The sequence below is a fragment of the Petromyzon marinus genome (genome assembly GCF_048934315.1).
Source record: "Petromyzon marinus isolate PM22_M1 ecotype Great Lakes invasive population chromosome 69 unlocalized genomic scaffold, UKy_Petmar_22M1.pri1.0 chr69_unloc.1, whole genome shotgun sequence".
NCBI classification, from domain to species: Eukaryota; Metazoa; Chordata; class Hyperoartia; order Petromyzontiformes; family Petromyzontidae; genus Petromyzon; species Petromyzon marinus.
Window position 1 is genome coordinate 355,702 of NW_027422601.1, and position 17,713 is coordinate 373,414.

The 17,713-nt window shown below is 53.9% G+C and overlaps 2 protein-coding genes and 1 long non-coding RNA gene across 3 annotated transcripts in view; 1 reads left to right on the top strand and 2 right to left on the bottom strand.

Moving 5' to 3' along the window:
- The window catches only part of LOC116937592 (DNA-dependent protein kinase catalytic subunit-like), a 123,419-nt gene extending 110,862 nt beyond the window's left edge, over positions 1–12,557 (top strand). Inside the window, exons 18-23 of the mRNA XM_076058249.1 lie at positions 2,137–2,423; positions 7,313–7,407; positions 8,379–8,481; positions 10,991–11,118; positions 11,676–11,793; positions 12,497–12,557. Coding sequence (XP_075914364.1) covers positions 2,137–2,423; positions 7,313–7,407; positions 8,379–8,481; positions 10,991–11,118; positions 11,676–11,793; positions 12,497–12,557 — 792 coding nt within the window. The remainder of the gene's footprint in view (positions 1–2,136; positions 2,424–7,312; positions 7,408–8,378; positions 8,482–10,990; positions 11,119–11,675; positions 11,794–12,496) is intronic.
- Positions 8,636–9,039, bottom strand: LOC142908074 (uncharacterized). Its single transcript, XR_012931577.1, has 3 exons — positions 8,955–9,039; positions 8,826–8,896; positions 8,636–8,767 (listed from the first exon to the last, which is right to left on the bottom strand). It is a non-coding gene; the product is annotated as an uncharacterized LOC142908074 (long non-coding RNA).
- A 5,134-nt stretch (positions 12,558–17,691) lies between the features above and the next one.
- The window catches only part of LOC142908076 (DNA-dependent protein kinase catalytic subunit-like), a 30,674-nt gene continuing 30,652 nt past the window's right edge, over positions 17,692–17,713 (bottom strand). Inside the window, exon 10 of the mRNA XM_076058250.1 lies at positions 17,692–17,703. Within this exon, the coding sequence (XP_075914365.1) occupies positions 17,692–17,703 (12 nt within the window). The remainder of the gene's footprint in view (positions 17,704–17,713) is intronic.

Genomic DNA, 17,713 nt, shown 5'->3' on the forward strand with positions numbered 1-17,713 from the left:
ACAGTCACACACCCACACACCATTCACACACTCACACATTCACTCACTCACACATTCACAATCTCACTCACACACTCACACGCTCACTCAGAATCTCACTCGCTCACTCACGCAGTCACACACTCACACATTCACACACTCACTCACACACTTACTCACAGACTCGCACACTCACAGACTCACACACTCACAGACTCGCACACTCACAGACTCGCACACTCACTCGTATACTCACACACTCACAATCTCACTCACACACTCACTCACACTCACACACACACTCACAATCTCACTCACACACTCACACAGTCACAATCTCACTCACACACTCACACAGTCACAAGCTCACTCACACACTCACACACGCACACACTCACAGACTCGCACACTCACAATCTCACTCACACCCTCACACACTCGCACACTCACAGACTCGCACACTCACAATCTCACTCACACAGTCACAATCTCACTCACACACTCACACACTCACAATCTCACTCACACACTCACAATCTCACACACTCACAATCTCACTCAAACACTCACAATCTCACTCACACACTCACTCATACACTCACAATCTCACTCACACATTCACAGACTCGCACACTCACTCACACACTCACACAGTCACAATCTCACTCACACACTCACCCACTCACAATCTCACTCACACACTCACAATCTCACTCACACACTCACAATCTCACCCATACACTCACACAATCTCACTCACACACTCACAATCTCACTCACACACTCACAATCTCACTCACACACTCACAATCTCACTCACACACTCACAATCTCACTCACACACTCACTCATATACTCACACACTCACTCATACACTCACAATCTCACAATCTCACTCACACATTCACAGACTCGCACACACACTCACACACTCACACAGTCACAATCTCACTCACACACTCACCCACTCACAAACTCACTCACACACTCACAATCTCACTCACACACTCACAATCTCACCCATACACTCACACAATCTCACTCACACACTCACAATCTCACTCACACACTCACAATCTCACTCACACACTCACAATCTCACTCACACACTCACAATCTCACTCACACACTCACTCATGCACTCACAATCTCACAATCTCACTCATACACTCACAATCTCACTCACACACTCACAATCTCACTCACACATTCACAGACTCGCACACTCACTCACACACTCACACAGTCACAATCTCACTCACACACTCACCCACTCACAATCTCACTCACACACTCACAATCTCACTCACACACTCACAATCTCACCCATACACTCACACAATCTCACTCACACACTCACAATCTCACTCACACACTCACAATCTCACTCACACACTCACAATCTCACTCACACACTCACAATCTCACTCACACACTCACTCATACACTCACACACTCACTCATACACTCACAATCTCACAATCTCACTCATACACTCACACACTCACAATCTCACTCACACACTCACAATCTCACTCACACATTCACAGACTCGCACACTCACTCACACACTCACACAGTCACAATCTCACTCACACACTCACACACTCACAATCTCACTCACACACTCACAATCTCACTCACACACTCACAATCTCACCCATACACTCACACAATCTCACTCACACACTCACAATCTCACTCACACACTCACAATCTCACTCACACACTCACAATCTCACTCACACACTCACAATCTCACTCACACACTCACTCATACACTCATACACTCACACACTCACTCATACACTCACAATCTCACAATCTCACTCATACACTCACAATCTCACTCACACACTCACAATCTCACTCACACATTCACAGACTCGCACACTCACTCACACACTCACACAGTCACAATCTCACTCACACACTCACACACTCACAATCTCACTCACACACTCACAATCTCACTCACACACTCACAATCTCACCCATACACTCACACACTCACACACTCACACACTCACAATCTCACTCACACACTCACACACTCACAATCTCACTCACACACACACTCACTCACTCGCTCGCACACTCTCCCACCCCCCACTCCCCCCCCACCCCACTCACCCCCCCACTCCCCCACCCCCCCAGGAGGGTCTGGTTGACCCTACGGACAACGCTCTACGCGATCTGAGTGCTCGCTGCCTCGGGGAATTCCTGCTCTGGTCGGTACGCCAGACCGGCACCGCCGGCACCGCCGGCACCGCCGGCACCGCCGGCACCGCCGGCACCGCCGGCACCGCCGGCACCGCCGGCACCACGGCGTCCCTCAACGCCAAGTCGGTGTTCCGGCGTGTTCATCGCCTGGCGCTCCACCCAGCCGCAGGAAGCCGCCTCGGGGCGGCCCTGGCGTTCAACAGCATCTACCGCCACTTCAGGTGCATTGTGGGTCTCTGTGTGTGTGAGTCGTCTGTGGGTGTCTACTGTGTGAGTAGTCTGTGGGTGTCTACTGTGTGAGTAGTCTGTGGGTGTCTACTGTGTGAGTAGTCTGTGGGTCTCTACTGTGTGAGTAGTCTGTGGGTCTCTACTTTGTGAGTAGTCTGTGGGTCTCTACTGTGTGAGTAGTCTATGGGTCTCTACTGTGTGAGTAGTCTGTGGGTCTCTACTGTGTGAGTAGTCTGTGGGTCTCTACTGTGTGAGTAGTCTGTGGGTCTCTACTGTGTGAGTAGTCTGTGGGTCTCTACTGTGTGAGTAGTCTGTGGGTCTCTACTGTGTGAGTAGTCTGTGGGTCTCTACTGTGTGAGTAGTCTATGGGTCTCTACTGTGTGAGTAGTCTGTGGGTCTCTACTGTGTGAGTAGTCTGTGGGTCTCTACTGTGTGAGTAGTATGTGGGTCTCTACTGTGTGAGTAGTCTGTGGGTCTCTACTGTGTGAGTAGTCTATGGGTCTCTACTGTGTGAGTAGTCTGTGGGTCTCTACTGTGTGAGTAGTCTATGGGTCTCTACTGTGTGAGTAGTCTGTGGGTCTCTACTGTGTGAGTAGTCTGTGGGTCTCTACTGTGTGAGTATAGTCTGTGGGTCTCTACTGTGTGAGTAGTCTGTGGGTCTCTACTGTGTGAGTAGTCTGTGGGTCTCTACTGTGTGAGTAGTCTGTGGGTCTCTACTGTGTGAGTAGTCTGTGGGTGTCTACTGTGTGTGAGTAGTCTGTGGGTCTCTACTGTGTGAGTAGTCTGTGGGTCTCTACTGTGTGAGTAGTCTGTGGGTCTCTACTGTGTGAGTAGTCTGTGGGTCTCTACTGTGTGAGTAGTCTGTGGGTCTCTACTGTGTGAGTAGTCTGTGGGTCTCTACTGTGTGAGTAGTCTGTGGGTCTCTACTGTGTGAGTAGTCTGTGGGTCTCTACTGTGTGAGTAGTCTGTGGGTCTCTACTGTGTGAGTAGTCTGTGGGTCTCTACTGTGTGAGTAGTCTGTGGGTCTCTACTGTGTGAGTAGTCTGTGGGTCTCTACTGTGTGAGTAGTCTGTGGGTGTCTACTGTGTGTGAGTAGTCTGTGGGTCTCTACTGTGTGAGTAGTCTGTGGGTCTCTACTGTGTGAGTAGTCTGTGGGTCTCTACTGTGTGAGTAGTCTGTGGGTCTCTACTGTGTGAGTAGTCTGTGGGTCTCTACTGTGTGAGTAGTCTGTGGGTCTCTACTGTGTGAGTAGTCTGTGGGTCTCTACTGTGTGAGTAGTCTGTGGGTCTCTACTGTGTGAGTAGTCTGTGGGTCTCTACTGTGTGAGTAGTCTGTGGGTCTCTACTGTGTGAGTAGTCTGTGGGTCTCTACTGTGTGAGTAGTCTGTGGGCCTCTGTGTGAGTAGTCTGTGGGTCTCTACTGTGTGAGTAGTCTGTGGGTCTCTACTGTGTGAGTAGTCTGTGGGTCTCTACTGTGTGAGTAGTCTGTGGGTCTCTACTGTGTGAGTAGTCTGTGGGTCTCTACTGTGTGAGTAGTCTGTGGGTCTCTACTGTGTGAGTGGTCTGTGGGTCTCTACTGTGTGAGTAGTCTGTGGGTCTCTACTGTGTGAGTAGTCTGTGGGTCTCTACTGTGTGAGTAGTCTGTGGGTCTCTACTGTGTGAGTAGTCTGTGGGTCTCTACTGTGTGACTAGTCTGTGGGTCTCTACTGTGTGAGTAGTTTGTGGGTCTCTACTGTGTGAGTAGTCTGTGGGTCTCTACTGTGTGAGTAGTCTGTGGGTCTCTCTACTGTGTGTGTAGTCTGTGGGTCTCTACTGTGTGAGTAGTCTGTGGGTCTCTACTGTGTGAGTAGTCTGTGGGTCTCTACTGTGTGAGTGGTCTGTGGGTCTCTACTGTGTGAGTAGTCTGTGGGTCTCTACTGTGTGAGTAGTCTGTGGGTCTCTACTGTGTGAGTAGTCTGTGGGTGTCTACTGTGTGAGTAGTCTGTGAGTCTCTGTGTGTGTGAGTAGTCTGTGGGTGTCTACTGTGTGAGTAGTCTGTGGGTCTCTACTGTGTGAGTAGTCTGTGGGTCTCTACTGTGTGTGAGTAGTCTGTGGGTCTCTACTGTGTGAGTAGTCTGTGGGTCTCTACTGTGTGAGTAGTCTGTGGGTCTCTACTGTGTGAGTAGTCTGTGGGTCTCTACTGTGTGAGTAGTCTATGGGTCTCTACTGTGTGAGTAGTCTGTGGGTCTCTACTGTGTGAGTAGTCTGTGGGTCTCTACTGTGTGAGTAGTCTATGGGTCTCTACTGTGTGAGTAGTCTATGGGTCTCTACTGTGTGAGTAGTCTGTGGGTCTCTACTGTGTGAGTAGTCTGTGGGTCTCTACTGTGTGAGTAGTCTATGGGTCTCTACTGTGTGAGTAGTCTATGGGTCTCTACTGTGTGAGTAGTCTGTGGGTCTCTACTGTGTGAGTAGTCTGTGGGTCTCTACTGTGTGAGTAGTCTGTGGGTCTCTACTGTGTGAGTAGTCTGTGGGTCTCTCTACTGTGTGAGTAGTCTGTGGGTCTCTACTGTGTGAGTAGTCTGTGGGTCTCTACTGTGTGAGTAGTCTGTGGGTCTCTATTGTGTGAGTAGTCTGTGGGTCTCTACTGTGTGAGTAGTCTGTGGGTCTCTACTGTGTGAGTAGTCTATGGGTCTCTACTGTGTGAGTAGTCTGTGGGTCTCTACTGTGTGAGTAGTCTGTGGGTCTCTACTGTGTGAGTAGTCTGTGGGTCTCTACTGTGTGAGTAGTCTGTGGGTCTCTACTGTATGAGTAGTCTATGGGTCTCTACTGTGTGAGTAGTCTGTGGGTCTCTACTGTGTGAGTAGTCTGTGGGTCTCTACTGTGTGAGTAGTCTGTGGGTCTCTACTGTGTGAGTAGTCTGTGGGTCTCTACTGTGTGAGTAGTCTGTGGGTCTCTACTGTGTGAGTAGTCTGTGGGTCTCTACTGTGTGAGTAGTCTGTGGGTCTCTACTGTGTGAGTAGTCTGTGGGTCTCTACTGTGTGAGTAGTCTGTGGGTCTCTACTGTGTGAGTAGTCTGTGGGTCTCTACTGTGTGAGTAGTCTGTGGGTCTCTACTGTGTGAGTAGTCTGTGGGTCTCTACTGTGTGAGTAGTCTGTGGGTCTCTACTGTGTGTGAGTAGTCTGTGGGTCTCTACTGTGTGAGTAGTCTGTGGGTCTCTACTGTGTGAGTAGTCTGTGGGTCTCTACTGTGTGAGTAGTCTGTGGGTCTCTACTGTGTGAGTAGTCTGTGGGTCTCTACTGTGTGAGTAGTCTGTGGGTCTCTACTGTGTGAGTAGTCTATGGGTCTCTACTGTGTGAGTAGTCTGTGGGTCTCTACTATGTGAGTAGTCTATGGATCTCTGTGTGAGTAGTCTGTGGGTCTCTACTGTGTGAGTAGTCTGTGGGTCTCTACTGTGTGAGTAGTCTGTGGGTCTCTACTGTGTGAGTAGTCTGTGGGTCTCTACTGTGTGAGTAGTCTGTGGGTCTCTACTGTGTGAGTAGTCTATGGGTCTCTACTGTGTGAGTAGTCTGTGGGTCTCTGTGTGAGTAGTCTGTGGGTCTCTACTGTGTGAGCAGTCTGTGGGTCTCTACTGTGTGAGTAGTCTGTGGGTCTCTACTGTGTGAGCAGTCTATGGGTCTCTACTGTGTGAGTAGTCTGTGGGTCTCTACTGTGTGAGTAGTCTATGGGTCTCTACTGTGTGAGTAGTCTGTGGGTCTCTACTGTGTGAGTAGTCTATGGGTCTCTACTGTGTGAGTAGTCTGTGGGTCTCTGTGTGAGTAGTCTGTGGGTCTCTACTGTGTGAGTAGTCTATGGGTCTCTACTGTGTGAGCAGTCTGTGGGTCTCTACTGTGTGAGTAGTCTGTGGGTTTCTACTGTGTGAGTAGTCTTTGGGTCTCTACTGTGTGAGTAGTCTGTGGGTCTCTACTGTGTGAGTAGTCTAAAGGTTTCTACTGTGTGAGTAGTCTGTGGGTCTCTACTGTGTGAGTAGTCTGTGGGTCTCTACTGTGTGAGTAGTCTGTGGGTCTCTACTGTGTGAGTAGTCTGTGGGTCTCTAATGTGAGTAGTCTGTGGGTCTCTACTGTGTGAGTAGTCTGTGGGTCTCTACTGTGTGAGTAGTCTGTGGGTCTCTACTGTGTGAGTAGTCTGTGGGTCTCTACTGTGTGAGTAGTCTATGGGTCTCTACTGTGTGAGTAGTCTGTGGGTCTCTACTGTGTGAGTAGTCTGTGGGTCTCTACTGTGTGAGTAGTCTGTGGGTCTCTACTGTGTGAGTAGTCTGTGGGTCTCTACTGTGTGAGTAGTCTGTGGGCCTCTCTACTGTGTGAGTAGTCTGTGGGTCTCTACTGTGTGAGTAGTCTATGGGTCTCTACTGTGTGAGTAGTCTGTGGGTCTCTACTGTGTGAGTAGTCTGTGGGTCTCTACTGTGTGAGTAGTCTATGGGTCTCTACTGTGTGAGTAGTCTGTGGGTCTCTACTGTGTGAGTAGTCTGTGGGTCTCTACTGTGTGAGTAGTCTGTGGGTCTCTACTGTGTGAGTAGTCTGTGGGTCTCTACTGTGTGAGTAGTCTGTGGGTCTCTACTGTGTGAGTAGTCTGTGGGTCTCTACTGTGTGAGTAGTCTGTGGGTCTCTACTGTGTGAGTAGTCTGTGGGTCTCTACTGTGTGAGTAGTCTGTGGGCCTCTCTACTGTGTGAGTAGTCTGTGGGTCTCTACTGTGTGAGTAGTCTGTGGGTCTCTACTGTGTGAGTAGTCTGTGGGTCTCTACTGTGTGAGTAGTCTGTGGGTCTCTACTGTGTGAGTAGTCTATGTACGTGTGTATGTATGCACCTCCCTCCCTCCCTCTCCTCCACCGCCCCTCCCCCGGCCATCAGAGAAGAGTCCACCCTGGTGGATGAGTTCCTGATGGAGGTGCTGGTGGACTTTGTCGATAGCTTGGCGCTGGCACATGGCGATGAAGACTGCCAGGGTGAGTTCCGCCTGGTACGCGGAGGTCGTGGGTTCGATCCCGACCCTGGGCGTGCCCCGTACTCTGAATAGTCTACTCCCCGCTGTGCGTGGCCCCGTACTCTGAATAGTCTACTCCCCGCTGTGCGTGGCCCCGTACTCTGAATAGTCTACTCCCCGCTGTGCGTGCCCCGTACTCTGAATAGTCTACTGCCTGTTTTGCATGCCCCGTACTCTGAATAGTCTCCTCCCCGCTGTGCGTGACCCCCTACTCTGAATAGTCTACTCCCCGCTGTGCGTGGCCCCGTACTCTGAATAGTCTACTGCCTGCTGTGCGTGGCCCCGTACTCTGAATAGTCTACTCCCTGCTGTGCGTGGCCCCGTACTCTGAATAGTCTCCTCCCCGCTGTGCGTGGCCCCGTACTCTGAATAGTCTCCTCCCCGCTGTGCGTGCCCCGTACTCTGAATAGTCTACTCCCCGCTGTGCGTGCCCCGTACTCTGAATAGTCTACTCCCCGCTGTGCGTGGCCCTGTACTCTGAATAGTCTACTCCCCGCTGTGCGTGCCCTGTACTCTGAATAGTCTACTCCCTGCTGTGCGTGGCCCCGTACTCTGAATAGTCTACTCCCCGCCGTGCGTGTGCCCCGTACTCTGAATAGTCTACTCCCCGCTGTGCGTGTGCCCCGTACTCTGAATAGTCTACTCCCCGCTGTGCGTGTGCCCCGTACTCTGAATAGTCTACTCCCCGCCGTGCGTGGCCCCGTACTCTGAATAGTCTACTCCCTGCCGTGCGTGGCCCCGTACTCTGAATAGTCTACTCCCCGCTGTGCGTGGCCCCGTACTCTGAATAGTCTACTCCCCGCCGTGCGTGGCCCCGTACTCTGAATAGTCTCCTTCCCCGCCGCGCGTGGCTCTGCTGCTCCCGTACTCACACCCCACTTGCCCCGACACCTTGCCCGAGGCTACACGGGGCACCTTTGTCTTTGCCTGCAGGCACGGTGGTGCAGTGCAGAGCTGCGCTGTCTCACATCTCGCGCATCGTCAAGCACAAAGCCTCCTCGCTCATGCAGCCCGACACACGGAGACGGACACCCAGGTGGGGTGGAGCACAACGGACACGTGCCTGCACCTAGCCTGGCACAGCAGTCAGCCCGCGGCAGCTGCTGGGTCTGTCCACGTGACCTCCTGCACCTAGCCTGGCACAGCAGTCAACCCATGGGGCCTGCTGGGTCTGTCCACGTGAACTCCTCCTCATGCACCTAGCCTGGCACAGCAGTCAACCCATGGCACCTGCTGGGTCTGTCCCGTGACCTCTTCCTCCTCATGCACCTAGCCTGGCACAGCAGTCAGCCCACGGCAGCTGCTGGGTCTGTCCACGTGACCTGCACCTAGCCTGGCACGGCAGTCAACCCATGGCACCTGCTGGGTCTGTCCCGTGACCTCCTCCTGCACCTAGCCTGGCACAGCAGTCAACCCGTGGCACCTGCTGGGTCTGTCCACGTGACCTCCTCCTGCACCTAGCCTGGCACAGCAGTCAACCCATGGCACCACCTGGGTCTGTCACGTGACCTGCACCTAGCCTGGCACAGCAGTCAACCCATGGCACCTGCTGGGTCTGTCACGTGACCTCCTCCTCCTGCACCTAGCCTGGCACCGCCGCTCACTGGCGAAGGGTGGTTGTTGTGGTTGTTGTGGTGGTTGTGGTGGTTGTGGTTGTGGTGGTTGTGGTGGTTGTTGTAATGGTTGTTGTAGTGGTGGTTGTTGTAGTGGTTGTGGTTGTTGTAGTGGTTGTGGTGGTGGTTGTTGTGTTTGTGGTGGTTGTTGTGGTGGTTGTGGTTGTGGTGGTTGTTGTAGTGGTTGTGGTTGTGGTGGTTGTTGTAGTGGTGGTGGTTGTTGTAGTGGTTGTGGTTGTGGTGGTTGTTGTAGTGGTGGTGGTTGTTGTAGTGGTGGTGGTCGTGGTGGTTGTGGTGGTGGTGGTTGTTGTGGTTGTGGTTGTAGTTGTGGTTGTGGTTGTTGTGGTGGTTGTAGTGGTGGTGGTTGTAGTGGTTGTGGTGGTGGTGGTTGTTGTGGTTGTTGTAGTGTAGTGGTTGTGATGGTGGTGGTTGTGGTGGTTGTGGTGGTTGTGGTGGTAGTTGTGGTTGTTGTAGTGGTTGTGGTTGTTGTAGTGGTTGTGGTGGTGGTGGTTGTAGTGGTGGTTGTTGTTGTAGTGGTTTTGGTGGTGGTTGTGGTTGTTGTGGTTGTAGTGGTTGTGGTGGTGGTTGTGGTTGTGGTGGTGGTTGTGGTTGTTGTAGTGGTTGTTGTAGTGGTTGTGGTGGTGGTAGTTGTGTTTGTGGTTGTTGTAGTGGTTGTGGTGGTGGTTGTAGTGGTTGTGGTGGTTGTTGTAGTGGTTGTAGTGGTTGTGGTGGTGGTTGTAGTGGTTGTGGTGGTGGTAGTTGTGTTTGCGGTTGTTGTACCGGTTGTGGTGGTGGTGGTTGTAGGGGTTGTGGTTATGGTGGTGGTGGTAGTTGTGTTTGTGGTTGTTGTAGTGGTGGTGGTGGTTGTTGTAGTGGTTGTTGTGGTGGTGGTGGTGGTTGTAGTGGTTGTTGTGGTGGTTGTGGTTGTTGTTGTGGTGGTAGTGGTTGTAGTGGTTGTTGTGGTGGTGGTGGTTGTAGTGGTTGTTGTTGTGGTGGTGGTCGTGGTTGTAGTGGTTGTGGTGGTGGTTGTGGTGGTTGTAGTGGTTGTTGTGGTTGTGGTGGTGGTGGTAGTTGTGTTTGTGGTTGTTGTAGTGGTTGTGGTGGTGGTTGTAGTGGTTGTGGTGGTTGTTGTAGTGGTTGTAGTGGTTGTGGTGGTGGTTGTAGTGGTTGTGGTGGTGGTAGTTGTGTTTGCGGTTGTTGTACCGGTTGTGGTGGTGGTGGTGGTTGTAGGGGTTGTGGTTATGGTGGTGGTGGTAGTTGTGTTTGTGGTTGTTGTAGTGGTGGTGGTGGTTGTTGTAGTGGTTGTTGTGGTGGTGGTGGTGGTTGTAGTGGTTGTTGTGGTGGTTGTGGTTGTTGTTGTGGTGGTAGTGGTTGTAGTGGTTGTTGTGGTGGTGGTGGTTGTTGTTGTGGTGGTGGTCGTGGTTGTAGTGGTTGTGGTGGTGGTTGTGGTGGTTGTAGTGGTTGTTGTGGTTGTGGTGGTGGTAGTTGTGTTTGTGGTTGTTGTAGTGGTTGTGGTGGTGGTTGTAGTGGTGGTGGTGGTTGTTGTAGTGGTTGTAGTGGTTGTGGTGGTGGTTGTAGTGGTTGTGGTGGTGGTAGTTGTGTTTGCGGTTGTTGTACCGGTTGTGGTGGTGGTGGTGGTGGTTGTAGGGGTTGTGGTTATGGTGGTGGTGGTAGTTGTGTTTGTGGTTGTTGTAGTGGTGGTGGTGGTTGTTGTAGTGGTTGTTGTGGTGGTGGTGGTTGTAGTGGTTGTTGTCGTGGTTGTGGTTGTTGTTGTGGTGGTAGTGGTTGTTGTGGTGGTGGTTGTAGTGGTTGTTGTTGTGGTGGTGGTCGTGGTTGTAGTGGTTGTGGTGGTGGTTGTGGTGGTGGTGGTTGTAGTGGTTGTTGTGGTGGTGGTGGTTGTAGTGGTTGTTGTGGTGGTGGTGGTGTGTGTAGGGGTTTCCCTGCGGGGGCGACGCTGACGTACCTGGTGGAGTGGCTGCTGCTGCAGTGTGGCAGGGTGGAAACGCAGTGCCGTCAGCAATGCCTCCACCTGTTCTGCCAACTCGTCACGATGCTGCCCGGTCAGACCACCACCACCACCACCACCCACACTAACACTAACACTAACACCCCCCCACTAACACACACTAACACCCCCCACTACCACCCACCACCATCCACTAACACCCCCCCACTAACACACACTACCACCCCCCACTACCACCCCCACTACCACCCACTACCACCCTCCACTACCACCCCCCCCCACACTAACACCCACTACCACCCTCCACTACCACCCACTACCATCCTCCAACACCACCCCCCCACACTACCACCCACTACCACCCACTACCAACCAATACCACCCTCCACTACCACCCTCCACTACCACCCCACCCACACTACCACCCTCCACTACCACCCCCCACACTACCACCCCCACTACCACCCCCCACTACCACCCCCACTACCACCCCCACTACCACCTCCACTACCTTCCCACACTACCACCCACTACCACCCTCCACTACCCCCCCACTACCCCCCCCACTACCCCCCCACTACCCCCACTAGGTGTGTCAAGTCCAACCTCATGGCTCACTACCCCCCACTACCCCCCACTACCCCCCACTAGGCGTGTCAAGTCCAACCTCATGGCTCACTACCCCCCACTACCCCCCCACTAGGTGTGTCAAGTCCAACCTCATGGCTCACTACCCCCACTACCCACTACCCCACTACCCCCCCACTAGGTGTGTCAAGTCCAACCTCATGGCTCACTACCCCCCACTACCCCCCACTACCCCCCCACTAGGCGTGTCAAGTCCAACCTCATGGCTCACTACCCCCACACTCCCCCCACTAGGTGTGTCAAGTCCAACCTCATGGCTCACTACCCCCCACTACCCCCCCACTACCCCCCCACTAGGTGTGTCAAGTCCAACCTCATGGCTCACTACCCCCCACTAACCCCCCACTACCCCCCCACTAGGCGTGCCAAGTCCAACGTCATGGCTCACTACCCCCCACTACCGCCCACTACCCCCCCACTAGGCGTGTCAAGTCCAACCTCATAGCTCACTACCCCCCACTACCCCCCCACTACCCCCCCACTAGGTGTGTCAAGTCCAACCTCATGGCTCACTACCCCCCACTACCCCCCACTACCCCCCACTAGGTGTGTCAAGTCCAACCTCATGGCTCACTACCCCCCACTACCCCCACTACCCCCCCACTAGGCGTGTCAAGTCCAACCTCATGGCTCACTACCCCCCACTACCCCCCCACTACCCCCCACTAGGTGTGTCAAGTCCAACCTCATGGCTCACTACCCCCCACTACCCCCCACTACCCCCCCACTACCCCCCACTAGGTGTGTCAAGCCCAACCTCATGGCTCACTACCCCCCCACTACCCCCCACTACCCCCCACTACCCCCCACTACCCCCCCACTAGGTGTGTCAAGTCCAACCTCATGGCTCACTACCCCCACTACCCCCCCACTACCCCCCACTAGGCGTGTCAAGTCCAACCTCATGGCTCACTACCCCCCACTACCCCCCCACTAGGTGTGTCAAGTACAACCTCATGGCTCACTACCCCCACTACCCCCCCACTACCCCCCACTACCCCCCCACTAGGCGTGTCAAGTCCAACCTCATGGCTCACTACCCCCCACTACCCCCCCACTACCCCCCCACTAGGTGTGTCAAGCCCAACCTCATGGCTCACTACCCCCCCACTACCCCCCACTACCCCCCACTACCCCCCACTACCCCCCCACTAGGTGTGTCAAGTCCAACCTCATGGCTCACTACCCCCCACTACCCCCCCACTACCCCCCACTACCCCCCACTAGGCGTGTCAAGTCCAACCTCATGGCTCACTACCCCCCACTACCCCCCCACTAGGTGTGTCAAGTACAACCTCATGGCTCACTACCCCCCACTACCCCCCCACTACCCCCCACTACCCCCCCACTAGGCGTGTCAAGTCCAACCTCATGGCTCACTACCCCCCACTACCCCCCCACTACCCCCCCACTAGGTGTGTCAAGCCCAACCTCATGGCTCACTACCCCCCCACTACCCCCACTACCCCCCACTACCCCCCCACTAGGTGTGTCAAGTCCAACCTCATGGCTCACTACCCCCCACTACCCCCCCACTACCCCCCACTACCCCCCCACTAGGCGTGTCAAGTCCAACCTCATGGCTCACTACCCCCCACTACCCCCCCACTAGGGTGTGTCAAGTACAACCTCATGGCTCACTACCCCCCACTACCCCCCCACTACCCCCCACTACCCCCCCACTAGGTGTGTCAAGTCCAAACCTCATGGCTTGATAGTCGCCTGAACTCGGATGGTGGTCCAGCCTTCCTGGTTCACTGCTTTGAGGGTGGAGGAGGTGGTGGAGGAGGTGGAGGAGGTGGAGGAGGTGGAGGAGGAGGTGGAGGAGGTGGAGGTGGTGCAGGTAATCTCACCTCGTCGGTGGCCGATGATTTTTCCACGGCATCGCACCGGGACACGCGTTTGAGGCTGAGTCGACCTAGGGGAGGCCCGGGACCGGTTCAGATAACCGCCACCGGTGGTGTTGGCCGTGAGCGGGAATCGAACTCGGGACGCCGGGTTCGTAGGGTAACCGCTACACGACCGCTACACACACACACACACAGGTACACACACACACACAGGTGCACACACACACAGGTACACACACACACACACCTGTACACACACACACACGTACACACACAGGCATACAGACACACAGGTACACACACAGGTACACACACACAGGTACACACACACGTACACACACACACACACACCTGTACACACACACGTACACACACACAGGTACACACCTGTACACCACACACACACAGGTACACACACAGGTACACACACACACACAGGTACACACACACACACACCTGTACACACATACACACAGATACACACACACACACATACATACACACACACAGGTACACACACACACCTGTACACACACACACCTGTACACACACACACAGGTACACACACACACCTGTACACACACACAGGCACACACACACAGGTACACACACACACACAGGTACACACACACACACACAGGTACACACACACAGGTACACACACACACACACCTGTACACACACACACACACGTACACACACAGGCATACAGACACACAGGTACACACACAGGTACACACACACAGGTACACACACACGTACACACACCTGTACACACATACGTACACACACACAGGTACACACACACACCTGTACACACACACACACAGGTACACACACAGGTACACACACACAGGTACACACACACAGGTACACACACACACACACCTGTACACACATACACACAGATACACACACACACACACCTGTACACACACACAGGTACACACACACACAGGTATACACACACACAGGTATACACACACACAGGTATACACACACACAGGTGCACACACACACACGTACATACACACACAGGTACACACACACACACAGGTACACACACACACACACAGGTACACACACACACCTGTACACACACACACACACAGGTACACACACACACCTGTACACACACACACACACACAGGTACACACACACACACACACAGTACTTCGCGCCTGTCACGTGACCGCGGCTGTGACCGCGGCCTCGCTACTCCCGCTGCCACCGCTGCCCCACCGCCAGTGCCGCCTGGGGCCTCGGTGGCATCGCGGCTGCGGTGGTTGGAGCGGCTGCTGGCGCCGCTGGACGGTTACACGGCGTTCTTCACCGCTCGGTTGCTCTCACCGCGCCTGCTGCTCACCGGTGAGTGCCACGGTGGAGGAGCTTCCGCGGTTTTTGCCGCCGCCGCGGCGGCGGCCGCCGCCGCGACCGCCAACGCCGTCACCGTCACCAGCACGGTCACCGTCACCACGATCACCGTCACCACCACCACGACCACCACCGTCACCACCACCACCACCACCATCACCACCATCACCATCACCACGACCACCATCACCACCATCACCACCACGACCACCATCACCACCACGACCACCATCACCACCACGGTCACCGTCACCACCACTACCACGATCACCACCACCATCACCACGACCACCGTCATGACCACCACGACCACCGTCACCACCACACGATCACCACCACCACGATCACCACCACCACTACCACGACCACCACCATCACCACGACCATTACCACCACGACCACCATCACCACCACCATCACCATGACCATTACCACCACGACCATTACCACCACGACTACCACCACGACCACCATCACCACCACCATCACCATGACCATTACCACCACGACCATTACCACCACGACCATTACCACCACGACTACACCACGACCACCATCACGACCACCACCATCACCGCAACCATTACCACCACGACCACCGTCACCACCACGACCACCGTCACCACCACGACCACCGTCACCACTACCACGATCACCACTACCACGACCACCACCACGACCACCATCACCACCACCACACCACGACCACCACCACCACGACCACCACCACCACGACCACCACCACGACCACCATCACCACCACGACCATTACCACCACGACCACCACCACCACGACCACCACCACGACCACCATCACCCCTACGACCATTACCACCACGACCACGACCACCATCACCACCACGACCACCATCACCACCACGACCACCGTCACCACGACCACCATCACCACAACCACCACATGGGCCTCCCTAGGTTGACTCAGCCTCAAATGAGTACCTGGTGCTGTGAGTAGTAAACATCGCCATTGGGGAGACAAAGGCGGCCGGGAGTGGTGGTGCTGGGCACCCACCCCCTCGTGTACCGTTACTGGCCTTCATAGGTGCTCGCTAACAGCACTTGTCCCTACAGTCTGTTAAGGCTACACGGGGGACCTTTGTCCTTGTGTGCATGTGTGCAGTGAGGGAGAAAAAGTATTTGATCCCCTGCTGATTTTGTACATTTTCCCACTGACAAAGAAATGATCAGTCTATAATTTTAATGGTAGGTTATTTGAACAGTGAGAGACAGGATAACAACAAAACAATCCAGAAAAACGCATGTTCACTCACTCACCAGATCACTCACTCACTCAACCACCTGATCACTCAACCACCTGATCACTCAACCACCTGATCACTCACTCACCAGATCACTCACTCACTCACCCACCCACCTGATCACTCACCCACCTGATCACTCACTCACCAGATCACTCACTCACTCACCAGATCACTCACTCACCCACCCAACTGATCACTCACCCACCTGATCACTCACTCACCTGATCACTCACTCACTCAACCACCTGATCACTCACTCAACCACCTGATCACTCACCAGATCACTCACTCACTCAACACCTGATCACTCGCCCACCTGATCACTCAACCACCTAATCACTCACTCACTCAACCACCTGATCAATCAACCACCTGATCACTCACTCACTCAACGAACCTGATCACTCACCCACTCACCTGATCACTCACCACCCACCTGATCACTCACCCACCTGATCACTCACTCAACCACCTGATCACTCAACCACCTGATCACTCAACCACCTGATCACTCACTCACTCAACCCACCAGATCACCCACTCACCAGATCACTCACTCACTCAACCACCTGATCACTCACCAGATCACTCACTCACTCAACCACCTGATCACCCACCCACCTGATCACTCCCTCACTCAACCACCTGATCACTCACCCACCTGATCACTCACTCACACAACCACCTGATCACTCACTCACCTGATCACTCCCTCACTCAACCACCTGATCACTCACCCACCTGATCACTCCCTCACTCAACCACCTGATCACTCACCAGATCACTCACTCACTCATCCACCTGATCACTCACTCACCAGATCACTCACTCACCACCCACCTGATCACTCACTCACCAACTCACTCACTCAACCACCTGATCACTCAACCACCTGATCACTCACTCACCAGATCACTCACCGACCCACCTGATCACTCACTCACCCACCTGATCACCCACCCATCCTGATCACTCAACCACCTGATCACTCACTCACCAGATCACTCACTCAACCACCTGATCACTCAACCACCTGATCACTCAACCACCTGCTCACCCACTCACCAGATCACTCACTCACTCAACCACCTGATCACTCACTCACCAGATCACTCACTCACTCATCCACCTGATCACTCACTCACCAGATCACTCACTTAACCACCTGATCACTCAACCACCTGATCACTCACCAGATCACTCACTCACTCAACCACCTGATCACTCACTCACCAGATCACTCACTCACTTAATCACCTGATCACTCAACCACCTGATCACTCACTCACCAGATCACTCACTCAACCACCTGATAACTCGCTCACCAGATCACTCACTCACTCAACCACCTGATCACTCACCCACCTGATCACTCACTCACTCGCCCACCTGATCACCCACCCACCTGATCACTCCCTCACTCAACCACCTGGTCACCCACTCACCAGATCACTCACTCACCAGATCACTCACTCACTCAACCACCTGATCACTCACTCACCAGATCCACTCCCTCACTCAACCACCTGATTCACC